Source organism: Nipponia nippon, unplaced genomic scaffold, assembly GCF_047370975.1.
Source record: "Nipponia nippon isolate SJK-2023a ecotype South Korea unplaced genomic scaffold, ASM4737097v1 scaffold_16, whole genome shotgun sequence".
Lineage (NCBI taxonomy): Eukaryota > Metazoa > Chordata > Aves > Pelecaniformes > Threskiornithidae > Nipponia > Nipponia nippon.
The window spans coordinates 11,862,626-11,881,497 of record NW_028262332.1 but is presented as its reverse complement, the minus strand read 5'-3'; the positions used below and the strand labels follow the sequence as shown (position 1 = coordinate 11,881,497).

Here is an 18,872-nt window from a genome sequence, read left to right as displayed (position 1 = left end):
GTTGTTTTTTGGTTTGGGTGTTTTGTTTTGTAGTCTTGGTGCCAGACAGATCCTCCTTTTGGTAGCAGACTCACAGTCTCACAATAATATGGCAGAATAGGTAGGACTTACGGAAGCTGCTCCCACCTTCCCTTCTAACTTCTGCCCCGTTCGTGCTCTGCCCTTGCTAGGCTTGGCGATTTTGCAAGAGTCGCCAGGGGACCTCAGTGTCTGATGAGCAGACACTTAAAATGTTGCTGTGGTCCTCAGCCATCGCAGTACCTAACGGTTCTTTGAGGGTCCTTTTTGTCTGTTGTGACAACCGGAGGGGCTGGCTGGCTGACGACCACGGCGGAGGAGTGGAGGAGCCGAGAGCTGGACCCAGGTGTCTCTGTTCCTGGGGCAGGTTCCTCCGCGGCGCTGTTCTGCCCGGCCATTCATCGTGCATCTGGTGCTGCTCCTGCGAGGAGCCGTAAGGGTCATAGAAAACCACAGGAACACTTGTTCCTGCATTCAGCCGTCCTTTTGTTCCTGCTGTCCTGGTCAGAGCCTCAAAAGAGAAGTGTTTGTTTCATTTTGGGTTTGCGATAAATACGAGCGAGAGGTAAGAAAACAAGACAAAGGAGGAATCCTCACCCTTCAGAAAGCGGCAATTGAGAGCTGGTCGCCTCAAAAGTCCTTCAGAGAAGATCTGTGCACATGGATGAAAATGGGTGTTCTTGGGAGTGGAATGTTTCTGTGGTCTCTTCTTCTGATTTGGCTTTTCAAGTATCATTAATTGTCATTAGTAACATGGGAAAATGCACACCAAAAAGCCATTTAGCTTTTGAAGTTGCACAGATGAGGGGTCTCAAGCTTCATGGCTCCCTCCCACTTGTCTCTCTGGTAGTTCAGCCATAGCTTGGCTTCTGCAGGCGGCAGCAGGATAGTTTGTGGGTGTCAGTCTCCCTGTCCGATGCACTCGTGGAAAAGCCGGTGCCTCTGGATTTGCCAGGGGCTCTTACGGAGAGGTGTCTGACTTGTGGATTTCCTCTGGCGTTGATCAGTAATGATTGCAAACCGAAGTTCATTACATCTCACAGACGGCTGAAGAAATTGGGCTGAGCTGTGGTCGTCTGGCGCTCTGGGATTAATTTCTGTTCTTATTTAGCAAAACGACGGGAGCAATGCTAACACTTAGGTAGGTGACGAAGGAAGGCGTAGGAAGAGCTCCCCAGCCCCTGTGTTTTAATCACTTCTAACAACTGACTAAACGTTCTGTTTGCCTGCTAGATCAAATGTTTTCTTTTATTGTGCTGTTTTTCTGGAGATGAATATGAAATGAATAGATTCCTGACCTCCCCCAGCACTCCTGATAGCGTTGCCCTTCCCCCTCCTCCCCAGCCGATGCCAGTAACTCCCAGCCAGAAACTTGCCTGGTGTAAACCGGGAGGAAGAGTGTGTGGAGGAGTCAGTCCTCGAGAAGAAATAGGGCTGTGAAAAACAGAACAGCTTTGTTTGAAAGGGGGAGGAAAGTATGCACAGAGAAGTAAGACAGTTCAACTGCAGGAATGAGAGAAGAGCTCTCCTGGATTTATGAAGTGATGAGTGGCTGGTAAAAATGTGCATGCTCTAAAAACAATTAAACCCAACAGACGACTGAGTGGTCTTTGTGCTCATTAACTTCTTGAGCTTTGCAGTCTTGCACCTGCAAGATTTTTAATGTCAACTTGAGAGCAAGAAAACTTGTACAACTTTAGATTAGCCGACAAGGCTTTCATCGCTTACAATATTACTTTCTTGAAGAAGTGACCTGGAGTTCAGATAGCTTGTTTTCACTTCTCTGAGGTCAAACTCCACCATGCCTTTTACAAATAACTTTGAAGTAAACAAACACACATGCCAAAATAAGGTATTATTCAGTGAAAAAGGTTCTATTTTTGTTCTATTCAAAGATGGCTTTCTGGCTGTGCTCTTATTCTTTGTGCTGTACAATGCCGGAGCGCAGCTGAAGCTCCCCTAAACACTTCTGTCCCACTTCTGAGCATTTTTGCAATATGTGGTTTCTTTGAAACCGGGGGTACTGATGTGCGATGCGTTCCCGAGAGGCCATTTGGCCATTGGCACACGTGGGATGGTCCTGGAGCGTGCCTGCGGGCACCGGCAGCCCTCCGCGCCCTCCAGCTCTGCTTCTGCCTGTTGCTTACACCACGGCTTTTTCGTGGTGCACACGTGGGCCGTCACTCCTGAAGAAGCCTGGCACCCTCTTCTGCAGGAGGACCTCGTTCTGCACCCGCAAAATCTCCATCAGACAGTTTCCCAGTAGATTTTTGGGAGATTGGCCTTCCCTGTGCATCAGCATGCCCTCTCCCGCCCGTCTGTGTCACAGGCTTCCCTTGGCAAGCGTGGACGCTCGGGAGAAACGCGCAGCCTGTTTCCAGCAAATGGTACAAATTCCGAAGTGTGGCTGTACCTGGTGAGATGCTCCAGGGCGGGTGTAGGTGACAGATCCAGATCCCAGTGGAGGATCCCTGACAGTCCACACTAGCAGCGGTGCTTTTCTGGTTGGATCTTGATACGCATTTATTAGGTGCAGTGAATCCTGCACGTCCTCGTTGAGGGGGAAAGTTTAGAAGGCAACAGCATGCGTCCCTTGGACTGCATGATTCAACCGTAGACCAGAGCCTGCAGTTTCACTCCCTGTCACGTTGGTTATTTGTGGGTTTATGCATATTTGTATTTGCGAGAAGGATCCTAGCCTTCCTGCAGTATGTCTCACCCCAGAAGCTCTCAGCCGAGGAAAATTAACAAACAGGCAGTAAATACGGCTGTGTGGAAGCACAGGATCCCTGTGAGTCACTCCTGGGAATTTTTGGGAGGTGAGCTTTCTCACCTGTCTGTCAGATAAGTGTGTGCTACTGTTGTACTGTTGGAATTACACTGTTGGTGTAATTCCTCAGCGTTTCCAACAAAGCTATTTCCAACGGCACTCTACAGATATGAGAAATTGTAGGCGCTTTTGCTGTTGGAAATGGACTTTTCTGGGAGTTTCTGTGCGGCAGGGTCTGGGGCCCGTGTTCCTGCAGTCCTGTACCACCATGGCAGCCCTGCTCCGGTGCTGCTCCGTTCAGCTGATGCATTGAAATGTGTTGTGCAGAGCCAGCGCCTGGGGATCGCACTGATTCTATAGGCAACGGATAAAATTGATTTATCGGCTTTGTGGAATGGAGGGGTTCGTTTAAAAAACCCAACAACTTGGCTGTCAGGTGGGGTGTGTTTGTTGCAGAGAGCCTGCGTTCCTCTGTAACGTGCTGCAAGGCAGCACCGATCGCAGAGCTCTCGGGTGGGGTGCAGGGTGCTGTGCAGCTGCTGGGGATGCCTCCAGGCCCCCAAGGATGCCTTGGCGTTTCTGCTGGCGGCCAGTGCAGGATACGTTGGCCTGCTGCAAGTGGTGGAAAGCACAAATTGAAGAAAGGTGCGAGGCAGTGAGAGGCAAGAACACGTGAAACGCTGCTGGGGCGGCTTGTCTTCTGAACAGGGGGAAGCACTCCAAGGACTGCTAGAAGTGTTTTTATCCGCAAAAGTATCCATCAGGAATAAGGTGCAGTGCTGTAGAACGTGGCTGTGAGCTGCTTTCTCTCGTGGATAGATGCAGTGCAACACCAGGCAGACGGGGAGCAACTACTGACCCTCGCATCTTGACAGTGGGTGTTTTGCGGGATGTTTTCATGTCCTACAAGACAAGTATCACTCCACATTTCTATGAAATCTTATCTCATTCCCCTGACTGCTTAGTTAAACCTCCCTTTAGCCCAGCGAAGTGAAAAGGCACAATCCTCATTGAAATCTGGGGAAATCCGAGTGTAGAGAGGCAAAGCAGTGTGCCTACAAGCATGCAAGAAGTTTTTGCATATTCCTGGCTCCATCAAACCTTTTCCTCTGTCAGAGCAGGCTGCCAATGAACTGAATCACCAAGAGATGTTTTTTTGCCAAAATATCTGTAGCAGTTGAGTTTGTAACTGAGTCATTTTCCTTCTTACTTCTACTTTAATTTAATGGTGCCAGCAGACTTCAAGCAGTTTTGATGACAATTTTTTTAATTCTCTTGCAAGATGTTAAAATCTCTGAAGTTATTTCAATAAGCTCCTTGCCTCTATTGTACGGACTGCGTCCTGTATACATTGATGTGTGGTCTCTATCCTCCAGATTCAGTGAAGAGGGGATGGAGGTGATGGAGCGGTTGATCTACCTCTTTCGCAAATTTAACCAGTTGAAGGTCAGCAATGAGGAGTACGCATGTATGAAAGCCATTAACTTCCTAAATCAAGGTGAGTCGACGAAGAGAAGGTATCAATCCCACTGGAGAAGTTCTCTGAAACAGTCTGAGCGGTCTTTGCTTCCCTCTTGAGAAGTGGGAGGAAGGGGTCTGAGACCCCCAAGGAGACTCAAGCTCTGCAGCCCCTCTGTACGTGTTTGCCATCGTGCAGACCACACGCCACGCAGAGTGGGATGCTTGCGTACCCACATGAAGAAAACCTGGAAGTGAACAAATTCATTTGCTTAGCCAGGTTTTATTGCCTTTAAATATAGACCCCAAGGACAGTAAGTGTGTCATTTTACATGCGTACTGACGGTACCGATACCAGAGTTAGAACAGGGCAGAGAGGCCAGTGAAACCCTTCTGAATGAGGTTTGGGCGAGTGATGACTTACCAGCTGCTAACGAACTTTTCACCAGGCAAAGATATGTCATCTAGAAGTATTATTGCTTTAGGTAACTATTTAGGCAATTAACTAAATGATATTTTAAAACCAGTTAATTCGCATTACTTTTTTTTTTTCTCTGAAGTAAGCATCGACTATTTGCGTAACAACCTTTCAAAGATTCTGGACTAGAAAATGTATTTGTTCTTTTTTCTGCTTTAAAGGGTGAATTTGTAAAACCAATCCTCCCTTTTTTTAGAGCTTTTCTGACTCTTTGAAATATTTGCCTTCAGGATACGTACTTAGGTCACCTAGTTGGCTTCCTACTATTTAGATTCTATACCTAATGCTAGCTCTTTAGAGTGAAAAGTAATCATGAATGAAGTATTTATATGCCAACAATGAATTCTGCCTGAGAAGGGACTGAGTCGTCCAGTTGATGAACCAGCCCGCTAAAGCTGGCGGTCCGGTCTGTTGCAAGACCCTAGACATTTCAAAATCCATGCAGAGTAATTCTTCAACATGTGAGAAGATCCTGGTCGCTTCCTAACAAGTGTAGTGGGCTGAAAGGGTGTGGAATCGGTCGGTTTTGTTCCTCAGTAGTGCTTGTCCCTGTCTCCGCTCTCGTAGGCTGTCTCAATCCACTGCTTGTGGATCCCCGTTCCCGTTGGTTGTTGTGGGGCCTCGCAGGACATTTCTGCACGTTGTAAATGAAGACAACTGTTGAGAGGCAAATGCTTAATGGATGGTGTTCAGCTGTAATTTTGGAAATACATGTCCCCAAAGTCTTTTGAAAGATAGCTACAGTCTGTGAAAATGTGCTGCGGGCTCTCCCCCCCGGCTCATTTCCAGCAGGAGATAGTGCTGACGCTTCAGTCTCTGCCGGGCTGAGGTTCCGGTTTGCTTCCCTGGGCAGTTTCCTGACACTGGATAATGCACTTCTCGAGCTGTCTCCATTGTTTTCCAAAATGTATTTTCATTAACTTCCCGTCTTCTTTTATTTTTAGTTGAAGTTTGCAATTTTTTATGTGAAATACCTGAGAATTATTTTTAAAAGTCAGCTTTTGGGCAGTAGATAAATGTCTCTTCCGTCAGATGGTCTTACAATACCGAGCCTGCGCTGAGGGTCCGCAGCTTCCTTGCTCCACAGCGCTGGATCCTTCCCAGGACCCCCGGCAGCGTGCCGATGCCGTTGATCACGCTGAACGGCGGCAGTGGGCCTTCCTGCTGGTTCGATAGCGTGGAAATGTCCATTTTTCCCGTGTGTACGTTGCCTGACATTGGCAAAGCTAACTTTAAAAATAAGAAGTTGACAAGTTTATAAAGCTCATGTGACATAATTCATAAGCAGATGGGGAGAAATATGATGATACCTTGAATTATAGACTTGAGCGCTTTCCTCAGCCAAGATGATATAACTAAAATCAACATGTTTCTGTCTGAGGAAGTATTACGCTGAATCCGCTGTGAGGACTAAACCTTGACATGCAGCCGCTTTACCCCAGGCAGGCGGGGATTTAAGGTGGCTGGAGCTGTTATCTCCAAGAGCGTTCGTTGAGCTCTGTAGATGAGCAGCTTAAGACATCAGCTGTTGTCATCCTGGCCTTTCGTGGAAGGAAATCCTGTATCCAGACACGCGTGTAAAGACGCATCCGTGGTGCAGGCACACCAGGAGAGGAGACGGGAGTTTTAGTATTTGTCTAACTGAGCACTCGAAGCCGGTCTCCGAAGCAGGGACCCAGCTTAGAGTTTAAGCAATCGGTCTGTCTTTCCTGAAGAAATGGCGATAAGTGTGAGGCTGCTGCTCTTCCAGGGTGTTTTCGTCATGTTTTCATTACTCTAATTGTGTTCGCTTTCAGACATCAGAGGTCTCACTAACGCGTCCCAACTGGAGCAGCTGAACAAGCGGTATTGGTATGTTTGCCAGGACTTCACAGAGTACAAATACCCACACCAGCCAAACCGTTTTCCGGATTTAATGATGTGTTTGCCAGAGATACGATATATTGCAGGTAACTTTTTGAGCTCTTCTCCCACTGGGATCATGTGCAAGTTATGAAATTTGCTTTTAAAAGAAAATTAATTTATAACAGCGAAATTGTTGTCGCCTTTGGTGGAGGATGGTTGTGTGGGACCTTTTTCTGTCGAAGCTTCTCCCCACCGTGAAGCTGACCTCCCGTCACCCCTAGCTCGCCCAGCCAGATTGGCTCTTTAGACGGCGTCCCTGTGACGCTGGCAGACGCGGCGTTACGTCCCCCTCCCCAGAAGACGTGCCTTGCTCTGACCTGCCGCCTAAGTCCTTCGGTCAGGTTCTCGTTTTATTTTCTTCCTTTCAGTCCCATCTCAGAGGCATTTTGTCTGAAAGGGGTGTAATCCTGGTTTGAGTAGTTATCTCCTAAGAAACAGAGATCTCTCTGAAATGCCGCTTAATTAAGGAGCGGATGATAAGCAGAGGGGCGGGCAGACCTGCAGCGTAACCCTCAGGTTTCAGCTCATCTGGACCTCTGAAATGCGCAGGTGAACTTTCGAATGCAGTTGTGTCACTAATTAGATCTACAAGGTCTGGTGTTACTAAAACATCGTTTGTTCCTGAATGTTATGGCAAAGGGAGATGCTTGCCGCCCCGTGTCAAGGCTCCGTATGCTTCATCCTACTCCACTGTAACGAACTAGATAATAATCACAGAGTAGCTCTCGTAATTTACTCATTGAGATCAACAAGGGAGTTTGAGGAGAGACAGGATTTAGTCTTTCCCTGTTTCTATAAATACTGCTCCATTGTGGAGAAATCATTTTGATCTGACTTTGCCCATTTATTTAGCTTTCGATTCAGTAAATAATAAATCCTGTTGTGTCCAAATGAATATCAAATGTCTAATGTAGCAGTAGGATGATTAACTGTTTCTCTGAGAGGTTCAAGGTAAAACCATCTCCAGCATTGCTGGCTTAGGTGTCTCTGAAATCTGATTCAGGAGTGGCTGCTAATTCTGTTGTGTTTTTTTTTTTTTTCTTACCAGGAAAAATGGTGAATGTCCCCCTGGAGCAGCTGCCTCTCCTTTTTAAGGCTGTTCTACATTCCTGCAAGACGAGCGTGAGCAAGGAGTGAGCCCAGCTCGCCCGGCCCGTGCCTTACGCTGTGCCTCAGGCAGGGAGCTGGCTCACCTCGGGAGAGGGGCAAACGCCATCCAGGCAGGAGACGGGGCGGTGGGCGGCCCTGCCGTTGTAGCAAGAATCTTTTTTGTTTGTTTTTGTTTTTTTACTCTTTTTCCTATATATTTATTTCACGACAGAGTTGAATGTATGATCTTCAACACAATGCACATGGTTCTGTATGAATGCAGCAGATGCATTCTCCAGCGGTTTACAGAATGTGAAGATGTTTAATGTTACAGTGTTTGTTAGGGTTAGTTCTTTTGTATTTTGGGGCTGGGGACCGAGACTAAGACTACCTCAAGGAGAAGATGCTGTTTGCGCGCTGCTCTTTCCATGATTTCTATCCAAAAGCGTTTGTCGTAGAGAGCAAATGGCCTCACCGCATTGCCAGAGCTGTTAGTATCCCAAACGGAGGATTTTGGAGAAGTGGGTGTTAGAGACGTGCCAAGCTTTTTTTCTTTAAATATAATAATAATTTTTAAAAGGCAGGGAGTGGAGAAGAAGGAAGAGTCTGTCTCGCCAGTTGGTTTCTTTTCCCCTGGCAGTTTGCAGATGCAGGTGGTAGCTCCTGCAGTTTCCTTGAATCCTGCCCCAGCGGGATCGTAGCGCTCCTGAGCTGCGAGGGGCTCGCTGCCCCATCCCCTCCTGGGAGCGGCAGGAGCGGGCTCCGTCCCCAGCCCCGGCCCGACCGGCTGGCCTCTTGCTGTTGCTGCACACCCTTCCTTTTGACTGAAATCGGGCTGCTGCAGTTCATAGCAGGCTCCTGGCGTTACACAAAGGTACTCTTATTGCTAGAGAACTGCAAGTAATTTCTCATCACTTCCTTAACATCCATTTTGGGTTCACAAAAGCAGGAAAAACCTACTTAGAGAAGAGGCAGGATTGCCCCTGTTAGTGTATTCCTCCAAGGTGGTATCTGACGACTGAGGAGGCTTCTGCATTGCAGCAATCCCAAGCAGCCCATTTCTGGGAACAGTTCGTGTACCCTGTGGTTAAATGTGACTGGCGTAATGGGGTAAGGGACTCCAGTGTCCTCTGGCTCGGCTTTCTCTGCTGGACTCGGGGAATGCATGATCCATAGTCATATCCTGCCAGGACTGTTCTGCTGCTTGCGGAATCCCTTCTTACCTGGAAAAATGGTATTAATGCAGTACTTGGTAAACTGTTCTGTCCTAGGTGTTGCAAGGCTTGGATTTTCCATCTCACAACCTCCACACCACTCCGCTGCATGGAGAACTGGTTTAATGACAACTGGTTAGCTGTTTGAGTATTTGCTAAGTGATGGTGTTTATCTAAACTTGGGTATTCTCATGAGTAACCTCATGGCTTCGTGCTCGTGGTGGTGGTGGGGAGGTTGGATGAGATGCTCTTGTTCTCGTCGCCCTGGCTGGATTTCCTTCTCTGTGTCCTCAGGTATGAATCTGATGTTTATGTAGCAAGAGGGTTCATCAACAAATGTTTGAATGCTGTTTTAAAAATATTTTGGGAAACAACTTCCGTTCCTTCGGGTAGGAGGGACCAGTTGCTACCTTTTTGTCTTGTCCCGGTGACAGCGGTGTGGTACAAAGCGAGCACTGCTCAGAGGTACTGAAGCTGCTGTGAGATGAATGTGATGGCAAGCAGGAGAACGATCTGGTTCGCCAAAGTCGTCTTTCCTTCCCCTTCACCCTCAGCTGCAGCCCAGGAGACGCGGCGAGCCCTGCCTTGGCACACCTCTCGGTAGCCGGCAGCTGGGCCGCGCCCTGGGCGCTGGCCGCCGCCGTCAGACCTCTCCCCGGAGACCCGCCGCTGGCTGGCCGCGGCCCCGCGGCGGCATCGCCGCCTTTGCAACCCCGCTTGGGCATCTTCCAGCTTGATGGTTTCCCTTTTCTAAAAGTCCACTAGCTGCTCATTTTTCATTATTTAAATAGGATGTTACGGGTAACGGCTGCTGGGCCCAGCAGCAGTTCAGCTTGATAGAGCTTCACAATCCAAAGGCGGTTCCGTAAATCTCATTTACTTTCTGACTGTAAAATGGGACAAGCGCGTATTTCTCAGGAAAGCCTTCTGCATACAGCCTATACCTCAAGTGTAAGTGGGAAGATTTTAGTATATCTGTTTGTAAGTTAGGAAGTATTTCTCACCTTTTAAGTTTAATTTCCAAATAGCTTGATATGATCTTTTTATTACGGGTTGTCTTCTGGCTTGCTGTTTTATACACTCAAGGAATTGCTAAAATTGCATAGGAGTAATTTTATTCTACAGTTACTGAATTATTATAATCTGTTGATGAATAAGAGTTTGTTTTAATTAGTGTACATAAAAGTGGTCATCTTATTGCCAAATACCCAACAAAAATAATCTATTAGGTGTTCTGTGTTTATCCAAAATAGACTCCCAAGACCAATGCTGTACCAACAACAAAAAACCTAAATTCATTTATGATGATGAATGGAAAGAATGTTCTACTTTCTGTTGTATGAAGCAAATGTTACAAAGGTTGATTGGCGGCAGTATCCATTAACAAATAACCCATTTGTTGTAGGGAGTAGAAAAGCCTTACTAAACGGACAAGTAAGGAAGAGGCTAACAGACCGAACCAGAATCTAGCTCACTGGACAGTCGTTCTTAATATCTTCTGCACCAAGTCCTCTAACGACTTGTATTTTTTAAACAGGGTAAAGTGAATGTGTTGCATTGCAAACTCAGGTATTATGAGAAGGTAGGAATGTAGCTAGAGATGTAGAGACGTTAGGTCAGTCACTAGATGTATTTGTGAATTTGGTTTGAAGGACACCCTGGAAAGGTTGGAATTTTTGTTCCATTCTTCACGTAACATTCGGTTTACAGGGACTCATATTTTATTTGTGCTTAATGCTAGTAGGGGGAAGTTCATTATCTTTGGTATCTATCTGCTCTTGCTTATCTGACCTTCTGTCATAGAGAAATCAATCAACAATAATAGTCTTTGGTAGAATTTTCTGCCATGACAAGTCAATTTTTATCCCCTATTTGAAAGATAAATTGGCTGACTGACCCCCTCCTCTCCTTCATAGCATTTGTGCAGATGGAAAGCTGAAGAGTTACTTTTAATCTGAACAGAGATTTGGGACATAAATTTGAAGCGCTCAGGCTCACATATTCAGAGGGACTCTGCCGAGGTATCCTGGTTGCTGGTGCGCAGCTTGAAGCCCGTCGCCCAGTGCAGAGAACTGCGCAGAAATTGCTGCCGCCAGCTGATGGGGCCGAGTCCCGGCTCGAGCGGCAAGACCCCAGGACCTGAACAAAAGCTTTTTGAAAGCAACTGGGTTTTCTTCCACTGCCTGCCTTTGGGTCAGGCTCCTGTCCCGTGAGCTGAGCCTTGGCCCCGCTGCGTGTCAGTCCTTGTCCTCGGCATGCCCGGCCCCTCGAGCGGGCTGGGGGATGGAGGCACGGCCAGGATGCTCAGAGATGCCAGGTACCGCGCTAAACTGATGGGCTCTGGGCATGGGAAAGTGATGCAGCAGGAGCTGACTCTCCAGCTGTTTTGCATACGCTTTAGCTACCTTCTCATTGTTAATAATGCCCAGGGCGTTCGTCTTTCTCATCTCGTGCTTGGCAGCCCGCAGTGCTGTGCGGAGGCACTGCTTGCCTTGGGTCATCGGGGTGCAGCTCTGGATTTTTCTGTAATTCTTCAATCCTGAGCTTTTGCCGTCCCCCGTCACGCAAAGACCAAAGGGGGAACACGGTGTTTTCAGTGGGATTGCCAGCTGCGGCACAACCTGTGCTGGCGAGCTGCTGCCCCAGTAACACCCGTTTTCCTAGTGCTGTGGCGTTGCTTCGAGTGAGCCTGTGAGGGCGAGCAGTGCCGGCAGAGCGAGCGGGGCTCCCAGCCGCTCCGGCGTTTCAGCAGGGCTGCTCTCGCTCGCCGGGGGAGGCCTGGGTGGCCGTGCCCTGCCCCGCAGTTGCCTGTGCAAAGGCTCGAGCTCACGTCGAGCACCGCTTGCTGCCATCCCTCCCTCTGCCGCGCACGGCAGGATCTGCCTGCCCTTTGCTCTTCAGGCTTCTGCACAGAACCGCAGCCACCTCAGGTTAAGGATTTTAAGTCTTGTCCTTCAAACCAACCTTTTTTAAAAAAAAAAACTTGAATTTCTTTTATCTTTACTACATTTTTAAAAACGAAAAAAAAAGATTCTCCTGTGAATGTGCTATTTACCGTTCATTCTTTCTTCTTTCTTGGTTTTGATTTGAAGCTATGAAGCTTGGTATCTGTGAAAATGTTGTTATTTCTGTATTTCTCAGGATAATAAGCGGCAATCATCCCTGCTACATAAAGGGCAGGAGAAAGGGGGAAACTTGGGGAACTAGTTTAAGTATGAAGCTAATTTTTAAGTTGTAGGTGATGTGTAAATCGAGGGTAATACATAGGATGTCAGTATCAAGCTGTGGCGTTTCTCTGGGTTCACGGTGTGTTGTTTGCAATACACAGAAGCTCAGGGATAAGTATTTAAAATGTGACCCAGAGAAACCCTAGTTTTGATGTTGCAACAGTTGCTTCTTTCATGACTTGTTTGGAGGACCCGTTGAAAGCTGAATAAAGCCCCCGTATCGAGATTTTGAGGGGAAAACTTTTGATTTGGCTTGTGGGGAGTTTGCCTAGTGAAGGCTTAGATGCGGTCTAATGGAAAGGAATCCCGGCGATGCCCGTTGCCGTTTGGGCCGTTGCAAGGCGGCGGCGAGGGCGGCTGTGGCTCGCTTTGCCCTCGCACGAGCTGGCAGCGGGGTCCGCTCTGCCCGAGCGGCTCGTGGGGCTCGCGGGGCCAAGCCCGGGGCGGCGCGGGTGGCCGAGGGGCTGCGGGAGAGGCAGGAGGGTCTGGTCAGGGCTGCGGGAGGACCCGCCAGCCCCGGGGCTGCCCTGCCTGCTTTCTGGCTGCAGCCCCTCTGCCTGTGGCGCCCGGCCCTCCTCACCGGCGCTGTTGGACGGGGAAATGGTGAAGTGCAAAATACCATCGTTTTTGGTAACTTTTTGCGCTTTTGCTGAAGGCACATCAGCTCCTAGGGCTGGGAGAAGTTTGTCTGTATTTCCACATTCAAAGTGGTTTGCAAATACCTCATCCTTCTGCCGTCGGTTTTAAATGTGTTTGAGTGCCCGTGGAAAAGAGAAAAATGGGAATTTCTCAAGGCGGCAGAGGCCCCGGCAGCCAGTCCCAGTGTTCTGTACTCAGTTTGTTGCTTATGAATTAGAGCATTTTAATTTCCAGTCAGTACAACTTTCTCATCATGGGTGGGTAAGGCTGTAGATTCATTCAGAGTGCGTGAGAAAGGTACTGACATGTAAACGGAGCTCAGCTGCAGCTGCTAGGAGCATCCAAAAGGCCCCGTCCAGCCCGATGCAGCTGTGGGCAGCGCCAGCGCTGAGCAGGAGTCAGCAACAGTTTGCAGGGCTGAAGCCCACCTTCCCCGCGGTCTAACTGGCCAGGATCTGCACATCGGAGATCAAACCAGCTGTGCAGAAAGCTGGGGAGGCCAATCCGGGCAGTATCTTCCCCTTGAAAAAAAAAAAAAAAAATTGAAAAGAGCTCCTGTGCAGCTGACCTCTAACAAGTCTATGAAAGAAGCAACATGGTTCAGTGGAAGAAATGCCCCCAAGGGCAAAAAGAAACAGAAATTGAAACCAGATGACGATCAACCTTAACAAAGCCTTTTGTGATTCATTGTTTTCTTTCAATTTATAAAATGTCTTGTAATAGTTGATAACATTATTGACTCAATTTCCATAACAAAACTACCTCGTGTGACATCCTGTTTATCATCTCAAAGGGATTGTGTGAAAAACAAAATACTGCCAGTGGTGTTGCCAGCCAAGACCAGGGGCGCGAGGGCTGGAGTTTCGCTTCCCTTCCCGTGGGCTGTGGCTTGGTTCCTGTTGCTGCCGCAGCATTGCAACCTGCGGCTGATGGTTTTGACTTTGAATCCCACCCGGACGCCCGGCCCTCCGGGAAGGCGTTGGGCTGTGCATGCCGTGCTCTCGCCCAGCACCGGTGTGCCGTGGCGGTGCACCGCCACGGCCACTGCTGCACTGAGTCGCTGTTCACAGCGTGGGCAGTGTCCTGTGGCCGTGCGTCCCCGCACGGTGAGAGGCAGAGGTCTGCGATCCGCTGGGGAGGGCTGAGCTCCGGCATCCCTCCCGGTGGGGCGCAGCCCCTGCCTGCAGCCGTGCGGCGGGACGTGGCTCTTGCCGCTTTGGTTTTTGTTGGTGCCCATCAAGCCATGGGCCCGGTTCCAGCTCTGTCCTGGTGCAGACATGGTGTAGAGGCTGCGTTCATAGCCTGGGACCTCGCAGAGCCCTCAGGCGTGTGTCCTGGGTGGAAGCGTGCTGGGCAGCTCAAGGAGGGAGCGGGTCCGGTTTGCAGCCATGTGCTTGTGTCAGCCCCTCGCTGGTTTGCGGGACGTCCTTCTGCTGATGTTCCAGGTGATGGTTGCTCCCAGTAAAACACTTCATTTTTCCCACAATCCCTTGTGTAAATCAGGGAAGCAGGATGTTGCCTCGGCATGACACACGGTGAACGTTGGCACGCTCGGAGCCGGGGCTGGGGCGGGAGAGCATTGTCCGGCCCCTGCCGCCCTCGCCCCGCAGCGCCCGAGGAGGAGCGGGCACCACGCTGCGCCTCTCGGGAGCTGCCTTTCCGTCACTACGCTATGACCAAATGAATGTTTCTGCCGGCACATCTCGGGCGCGCCGTGGCACAGCCGGTCCCTCTCGCGCAGCGGGACCGGTGCGGGTCCGTGTCAGCCCGACTTGCCCCTGCTCCGCTGCTCTGCTCTGTGACTTGACTACCTGTGGAAATGTGACCAATAAGTGTTGAACGCATGTTTAGTGAGTGTTAGCTGTATGAACTAATAAATGTGAATTGTTCTGCACCGGTGGCGTCTGCTGTTCGCTTGCACCTTCCCCCTTCAGCAGCGGCTCTCCCTCGGTCATCAGGGTGATGGAGCCCAGCGCTGGTCCGGGTGGCAGCCACGGTGCAGCCCTGCCTGCCGCCATCCTGCGGTGGAGCAGCCGGGGCTGGAATCGTTTGTGGGTCTGGGGAAGGCCTTGGTGCCGTTGGTGTGGCTGGGGGCTCGGGCGGGTGCACGAGCCCTGCCCTGGGCAGCCGGCAGCGTGGACCAGTGAGGGCAGGGTTGGCTGGGGGGCCTGCGTGGCAGGAGCTGGGGAGGTCCTGTGCCTGGGGGGGGCATGAGCGGGAGCAATGCGAGAGTGAAGGTTTGCACGGTTTTCTGGGCCCTGCCATGCGCAGACGTGGTCCCTTTCCCCTGCCCAGGCCGAGAGAGGAGAAGGCCGGAGGACGGGTTTTCTCCATTTGGTCACGGCACTGCGGCAGCCGGGGGTGCCCGCCACGTTACACGTGGCACGGCCACGCCACTGCTGTCCCCGGGGGGCTCCTGCCTGTGGGATGGCCAGAACGTTCGGGTGGGCAGCCGTGGCCGTGGGTCCAGCGGGAGGAGGGTTTGCACCAGCAGCAGGAGGAGACCCGCGCGGCGACGACTGCTGCAGGCGGGAAGAGTAATCCAAACAGGCAAACACACCAGAAATCCTTGACCAGCGTGCTCCGGAGAGAAACTGCAGAAATCGTTTGACGATCTCTCATGTCACTGAGGTGGGTGCGTGTTAAAAGACTGAGAAGCACTTTTCGTATTTACATTTCCGCGCCTATTAGAGAGCGCACGTTAAGGCCCACTCAGGCAGATGCTGCGCTGCCACAAGGGTGGCTCCAAGTGAGCAGCCGGCCCCCGCACGCCGCTGCTCCCTCCCGTGGGGCTGCCGGCGCTTTCTGCATCGCTAAACTCAGAAAAATGGAAATTCTTCCTTTTTAATGTTTAGGAGCTCTTGTGCTTAAGACTGTTTAGGATTTTTTTTCCACTTATTTTAATAACGGGAGATTCTATGGCAAAGAAATAGCAGTTAAGCGTCTGCCTTCTGGCACACAGGGATGCAGCCCTCCCTGTATTTCTCCTGAGCTGAAGGATTTCATCACCGACGGAGCTCCTGGGTTTAAACACGGAGCTGCTGGATTGTAATGAGCAGTTTTTGTGTGAGGCAGAGCCTGTCCCCAGCTGCAGGGCAGAGGGGTGCAGGCTGAGAGTCTGCTTTCCTTTGCTGGCCACTCTTGGGGTGTTTTCTTTCCATCACTTGCCCTTCACCGTGACCCCCGGCCGCGGGGTAGCCGACCCGCAGCTCTGCCGTCCCCTCTGGGAGGCTGAGTTGCGGCGCTGCCGGGTCTCTGCCCTCAGCCCCTTGGTGGGTGCGTGTCCCGCCGGGGGAAGGCTGGTCCCTCGGGCAGGGCGGGCTCAGCCCTCCCTGGCCATGCTTACGGGAGAGGCTTGGTGGCTCTGGGTCCTGCATGGAGCAGAGGGGTCCCTGCGAGGGCAGGACTGTCCTGCAATGGGCTTTTGAGCTTAGGAAATTCCCCAGTATCTGTTCTCCAGAGAGAGCAGAAATCCGCTTGTTCAGGCTTAGAAAGGGGCTTTGGTCTGGGGAGCAGGGGATGGTCGGAAGACCTGTCTCAAAACTCGGGCCAAGCCAAGGACCTGGCGGAGCAGTGCTCTGCCCTGCCCTGGGCCCGTGACAGTCAGCTGCAGCCCGGCAAAACAGTCGTTCCCCCGCGCTGGGGCATCCTGCTTGCAATAACCCCTCACAGCAGATGCAGTAAATGTGTTGGACCATAAATCAGCACTGAGCACGTTCAGCCTCACCTGAGGTCTAGTCCTGAGCTTGCAGCAGGACAGCTCACTTTTGGGGAGGATGCTTCTTCCAGCCGCGCATCACGACCTCGTGCTGTCCTGCAGTCCCTGCACGTTCTCTTCCCGAGGCCATCGCAGGAGCAGGCGGTGAGCAGAGGGGAGAGGGAGGAGAAGACCTAGTTCAGGAGGGGGAACTGCTCCAGCAGCCCGTCTCTAGGTGTTTCTGCAGAAAAGCTCCCTGCTGATGCTGGCCCCAGACCTGCTCCATCTCCCCCAGGGCCTCCACGGACCCCACGGCTGCGCTGCCCCTGCCTGGCTGCTCGCTGCAGGGCGGCCGAGCCCCCCGAGCCCCCACTCCCCTCCGCAGCACTGCGCCTGCCCCCTCCCCGCTCCTTCCAGAGGCTTCATCGCATCCTCGCTTCAATCCCGGCATGAGCCGTGCTGCCCCGCTCCTCTGCTGAGCACTCTCGCGTCTCCTGCCCTCTCTATTGTGTTAATTTTTCTTATTTACAGCGATTCTCCTCCTCTGCGGTGCAGCTTGAGCGGCTTTGATGCCACACCACCCTGGATTTATTCCCCGTAAGGGGGCCCTGAAGGTCAGCAGTGGCGGGGCTCCTTGGGAGATGACAGAGGACGCTTTGTGCACGCGGGGCGATGGGTTTGTCCTCACCTTCAAACCAGGCGAGGGGAGCCGCCAGAGCTGCACCGGGGCGGCCTCTCCCCTCGCCCCGCGCTGGCACAAAGGGCTGCCTGGAAAGGAAGGCTGGAGTGGGAAAAGTACCAGCACATTTTAATTTCCAGCTCAACCTCTACTGACCACTGTATTTTGATTAGAGCTCTGCTTCCTTTTCATCTCGGTGCTCTGGCTGGTGACAACTGCCACAGCCTCGTGCGCGCAGTGCAATAGTTTATCACCGAAGGCCAGCCGCTCTATGAATTCAGAGCCAGCGCTGAACAAATCACGCTGTCACTAACGTCAAACTTGTTAACCTGATCTTTGGTGGATCACTAGTGTCAACATTGCATGGGACATACATTATCAGGCCCAAGGACTTTGGGAGATGCGTTTGTCAGGCCTCTCTGTCACAGTCCCACTCTTGACCTTCACAAAGTAACTTTCAAGGATACACTGCTTTCCTCTCGAAAAGCGTTGCCGTTCCCAGGAGTGTCACCCCACGGCCACTGGCCAGGACGGGGCTGCGAGGTGAGGCTGGGTCACCACGCCTGCGGTGCTGGTGTCAGCCCAGCAATGGGTGAAGGATCTGCAGGGATGCTCCTGTGGGGTGTCCTCCACGGCTGGGCACGGGCTGGGGAAGGACTTCCATCGACGTCCATCACTGGCCACATCTCTTCCCTGAACTTCTCCCCATCTTGTCACCAATCGCTCTCACATCTCTCCTCATCTCTTGTCCAGTCTCTGTCCCTCTGGAGTTCAAACCTGGAAACCAGTCCATTGTATGCAGCAGATTGGTGGGTCGCCTTTTACTGGACCATCACGAGTCTCACGTCTCGGTTTGCCAAGTGCAGGTGCAAGAATTGCTGTCGGCGTTTCTGAAGGGTTGATCACCGCTTCAGAGGTCAGACGAAGGATGGGCCACCACGGCCGGGACAGTAACAGCATGCTCGAGAGGCGTGTGCTCCTGGTAAGCTCCTGCCCAAGCTCCCGGGGGCGGTTGGGTTTCTTGGTACCTTTGCTTGGGCTGGTGGCATCCCCCCCGCGAGCCGGAGGGGAGCAGTGCTGCGGGGTGGCCCGGGCCCCCTGCACGGGGCTGCGCGGTGGTGGGGCCGGCGCGGTAGAACAGCGCCGGAGCAGACGCAGCTCGTGGCCGGGTGGACCCCAAGGCAGGCGCTGGATTCGAGGGCCGACCCTGCTAATCAGCTGTGAAAGAGAGAGAGAAAGCTGGAGAGAAATCTTTCTCTCTGCTAACCTCATCACAATAAAGATTCCTATAAAGAGCTTTTATCCTTGAAGAAAATGAGGCACATAAGCAGGAATAGTAAACAAAAGGCTGTCATTTTGACCCAGGAGTGCTTCATGTTGTTGGCAACTGCCAAGAGGAAACATAAAGAGAGGCTGCATCCAAGTCCCAATTATGCAGAACTATGTGACTGATATGTCAATGAGTCCCCCCGGGAGGAGACCACCAGCACTTCCCAGCGCTGCCTGCACACCATCTGCACACGCCGCCATGCGCTGGGCCTGCCCGCACCCCCGAGCGAAGGCGTGCATGGCATTGGAAGAATGCGGGGGACAAGGTAATGTCATCAGGAACGCTATCGCCAAAGTCCTCGCCGCGCGCGCATTATCGGCACAGGCCCCGGAGTCAGGGACTGTGGGCAGCCGGCGGCGCAGGCAGCA

At 51.5% G+C, this 18,872-nt stretch overlaps 1 protein-coding gene across 2 annotated transcripts in view; it reads left to right on the top strand.

Moving 5' to 3' along the window:
* Window positions 1-14,686, top strand: part of NR6A1 (nuclear receptor subfamily 6 group A member 1) — a 98,908-nt gene extending 84,222 nt beyond the window's left edge. The window contains exons 12-14 of one of the 2 annotated variants that reach the window (XM_087752975.1): window positions 4,165-4,286; window positions 6,521-6,673; window positions 7,678-14,686. In XM_087752975.1, coding sequence (XP_087609101.1) covers window positions 4,165-4,286; window positions 6,521-6,673; window positions 7,678-7,766 — 364 coding nt within the window. In that variant the 3' untranslated portion in view covers window positions 7,767-14,686. Of the gene's footprint in view, window positions 1-4,164; window positions 4,287-6,520; window positions 6,674-6,754; window positions 6,952-7,677 lie in introns of those variants that run through there. The other variant, XM_087752976.1, reaches the window with a different exon arrangement.
* The last annotated feature ends 4,186 nt before the right edge of the window (window positions 14,687-18,872 follow it).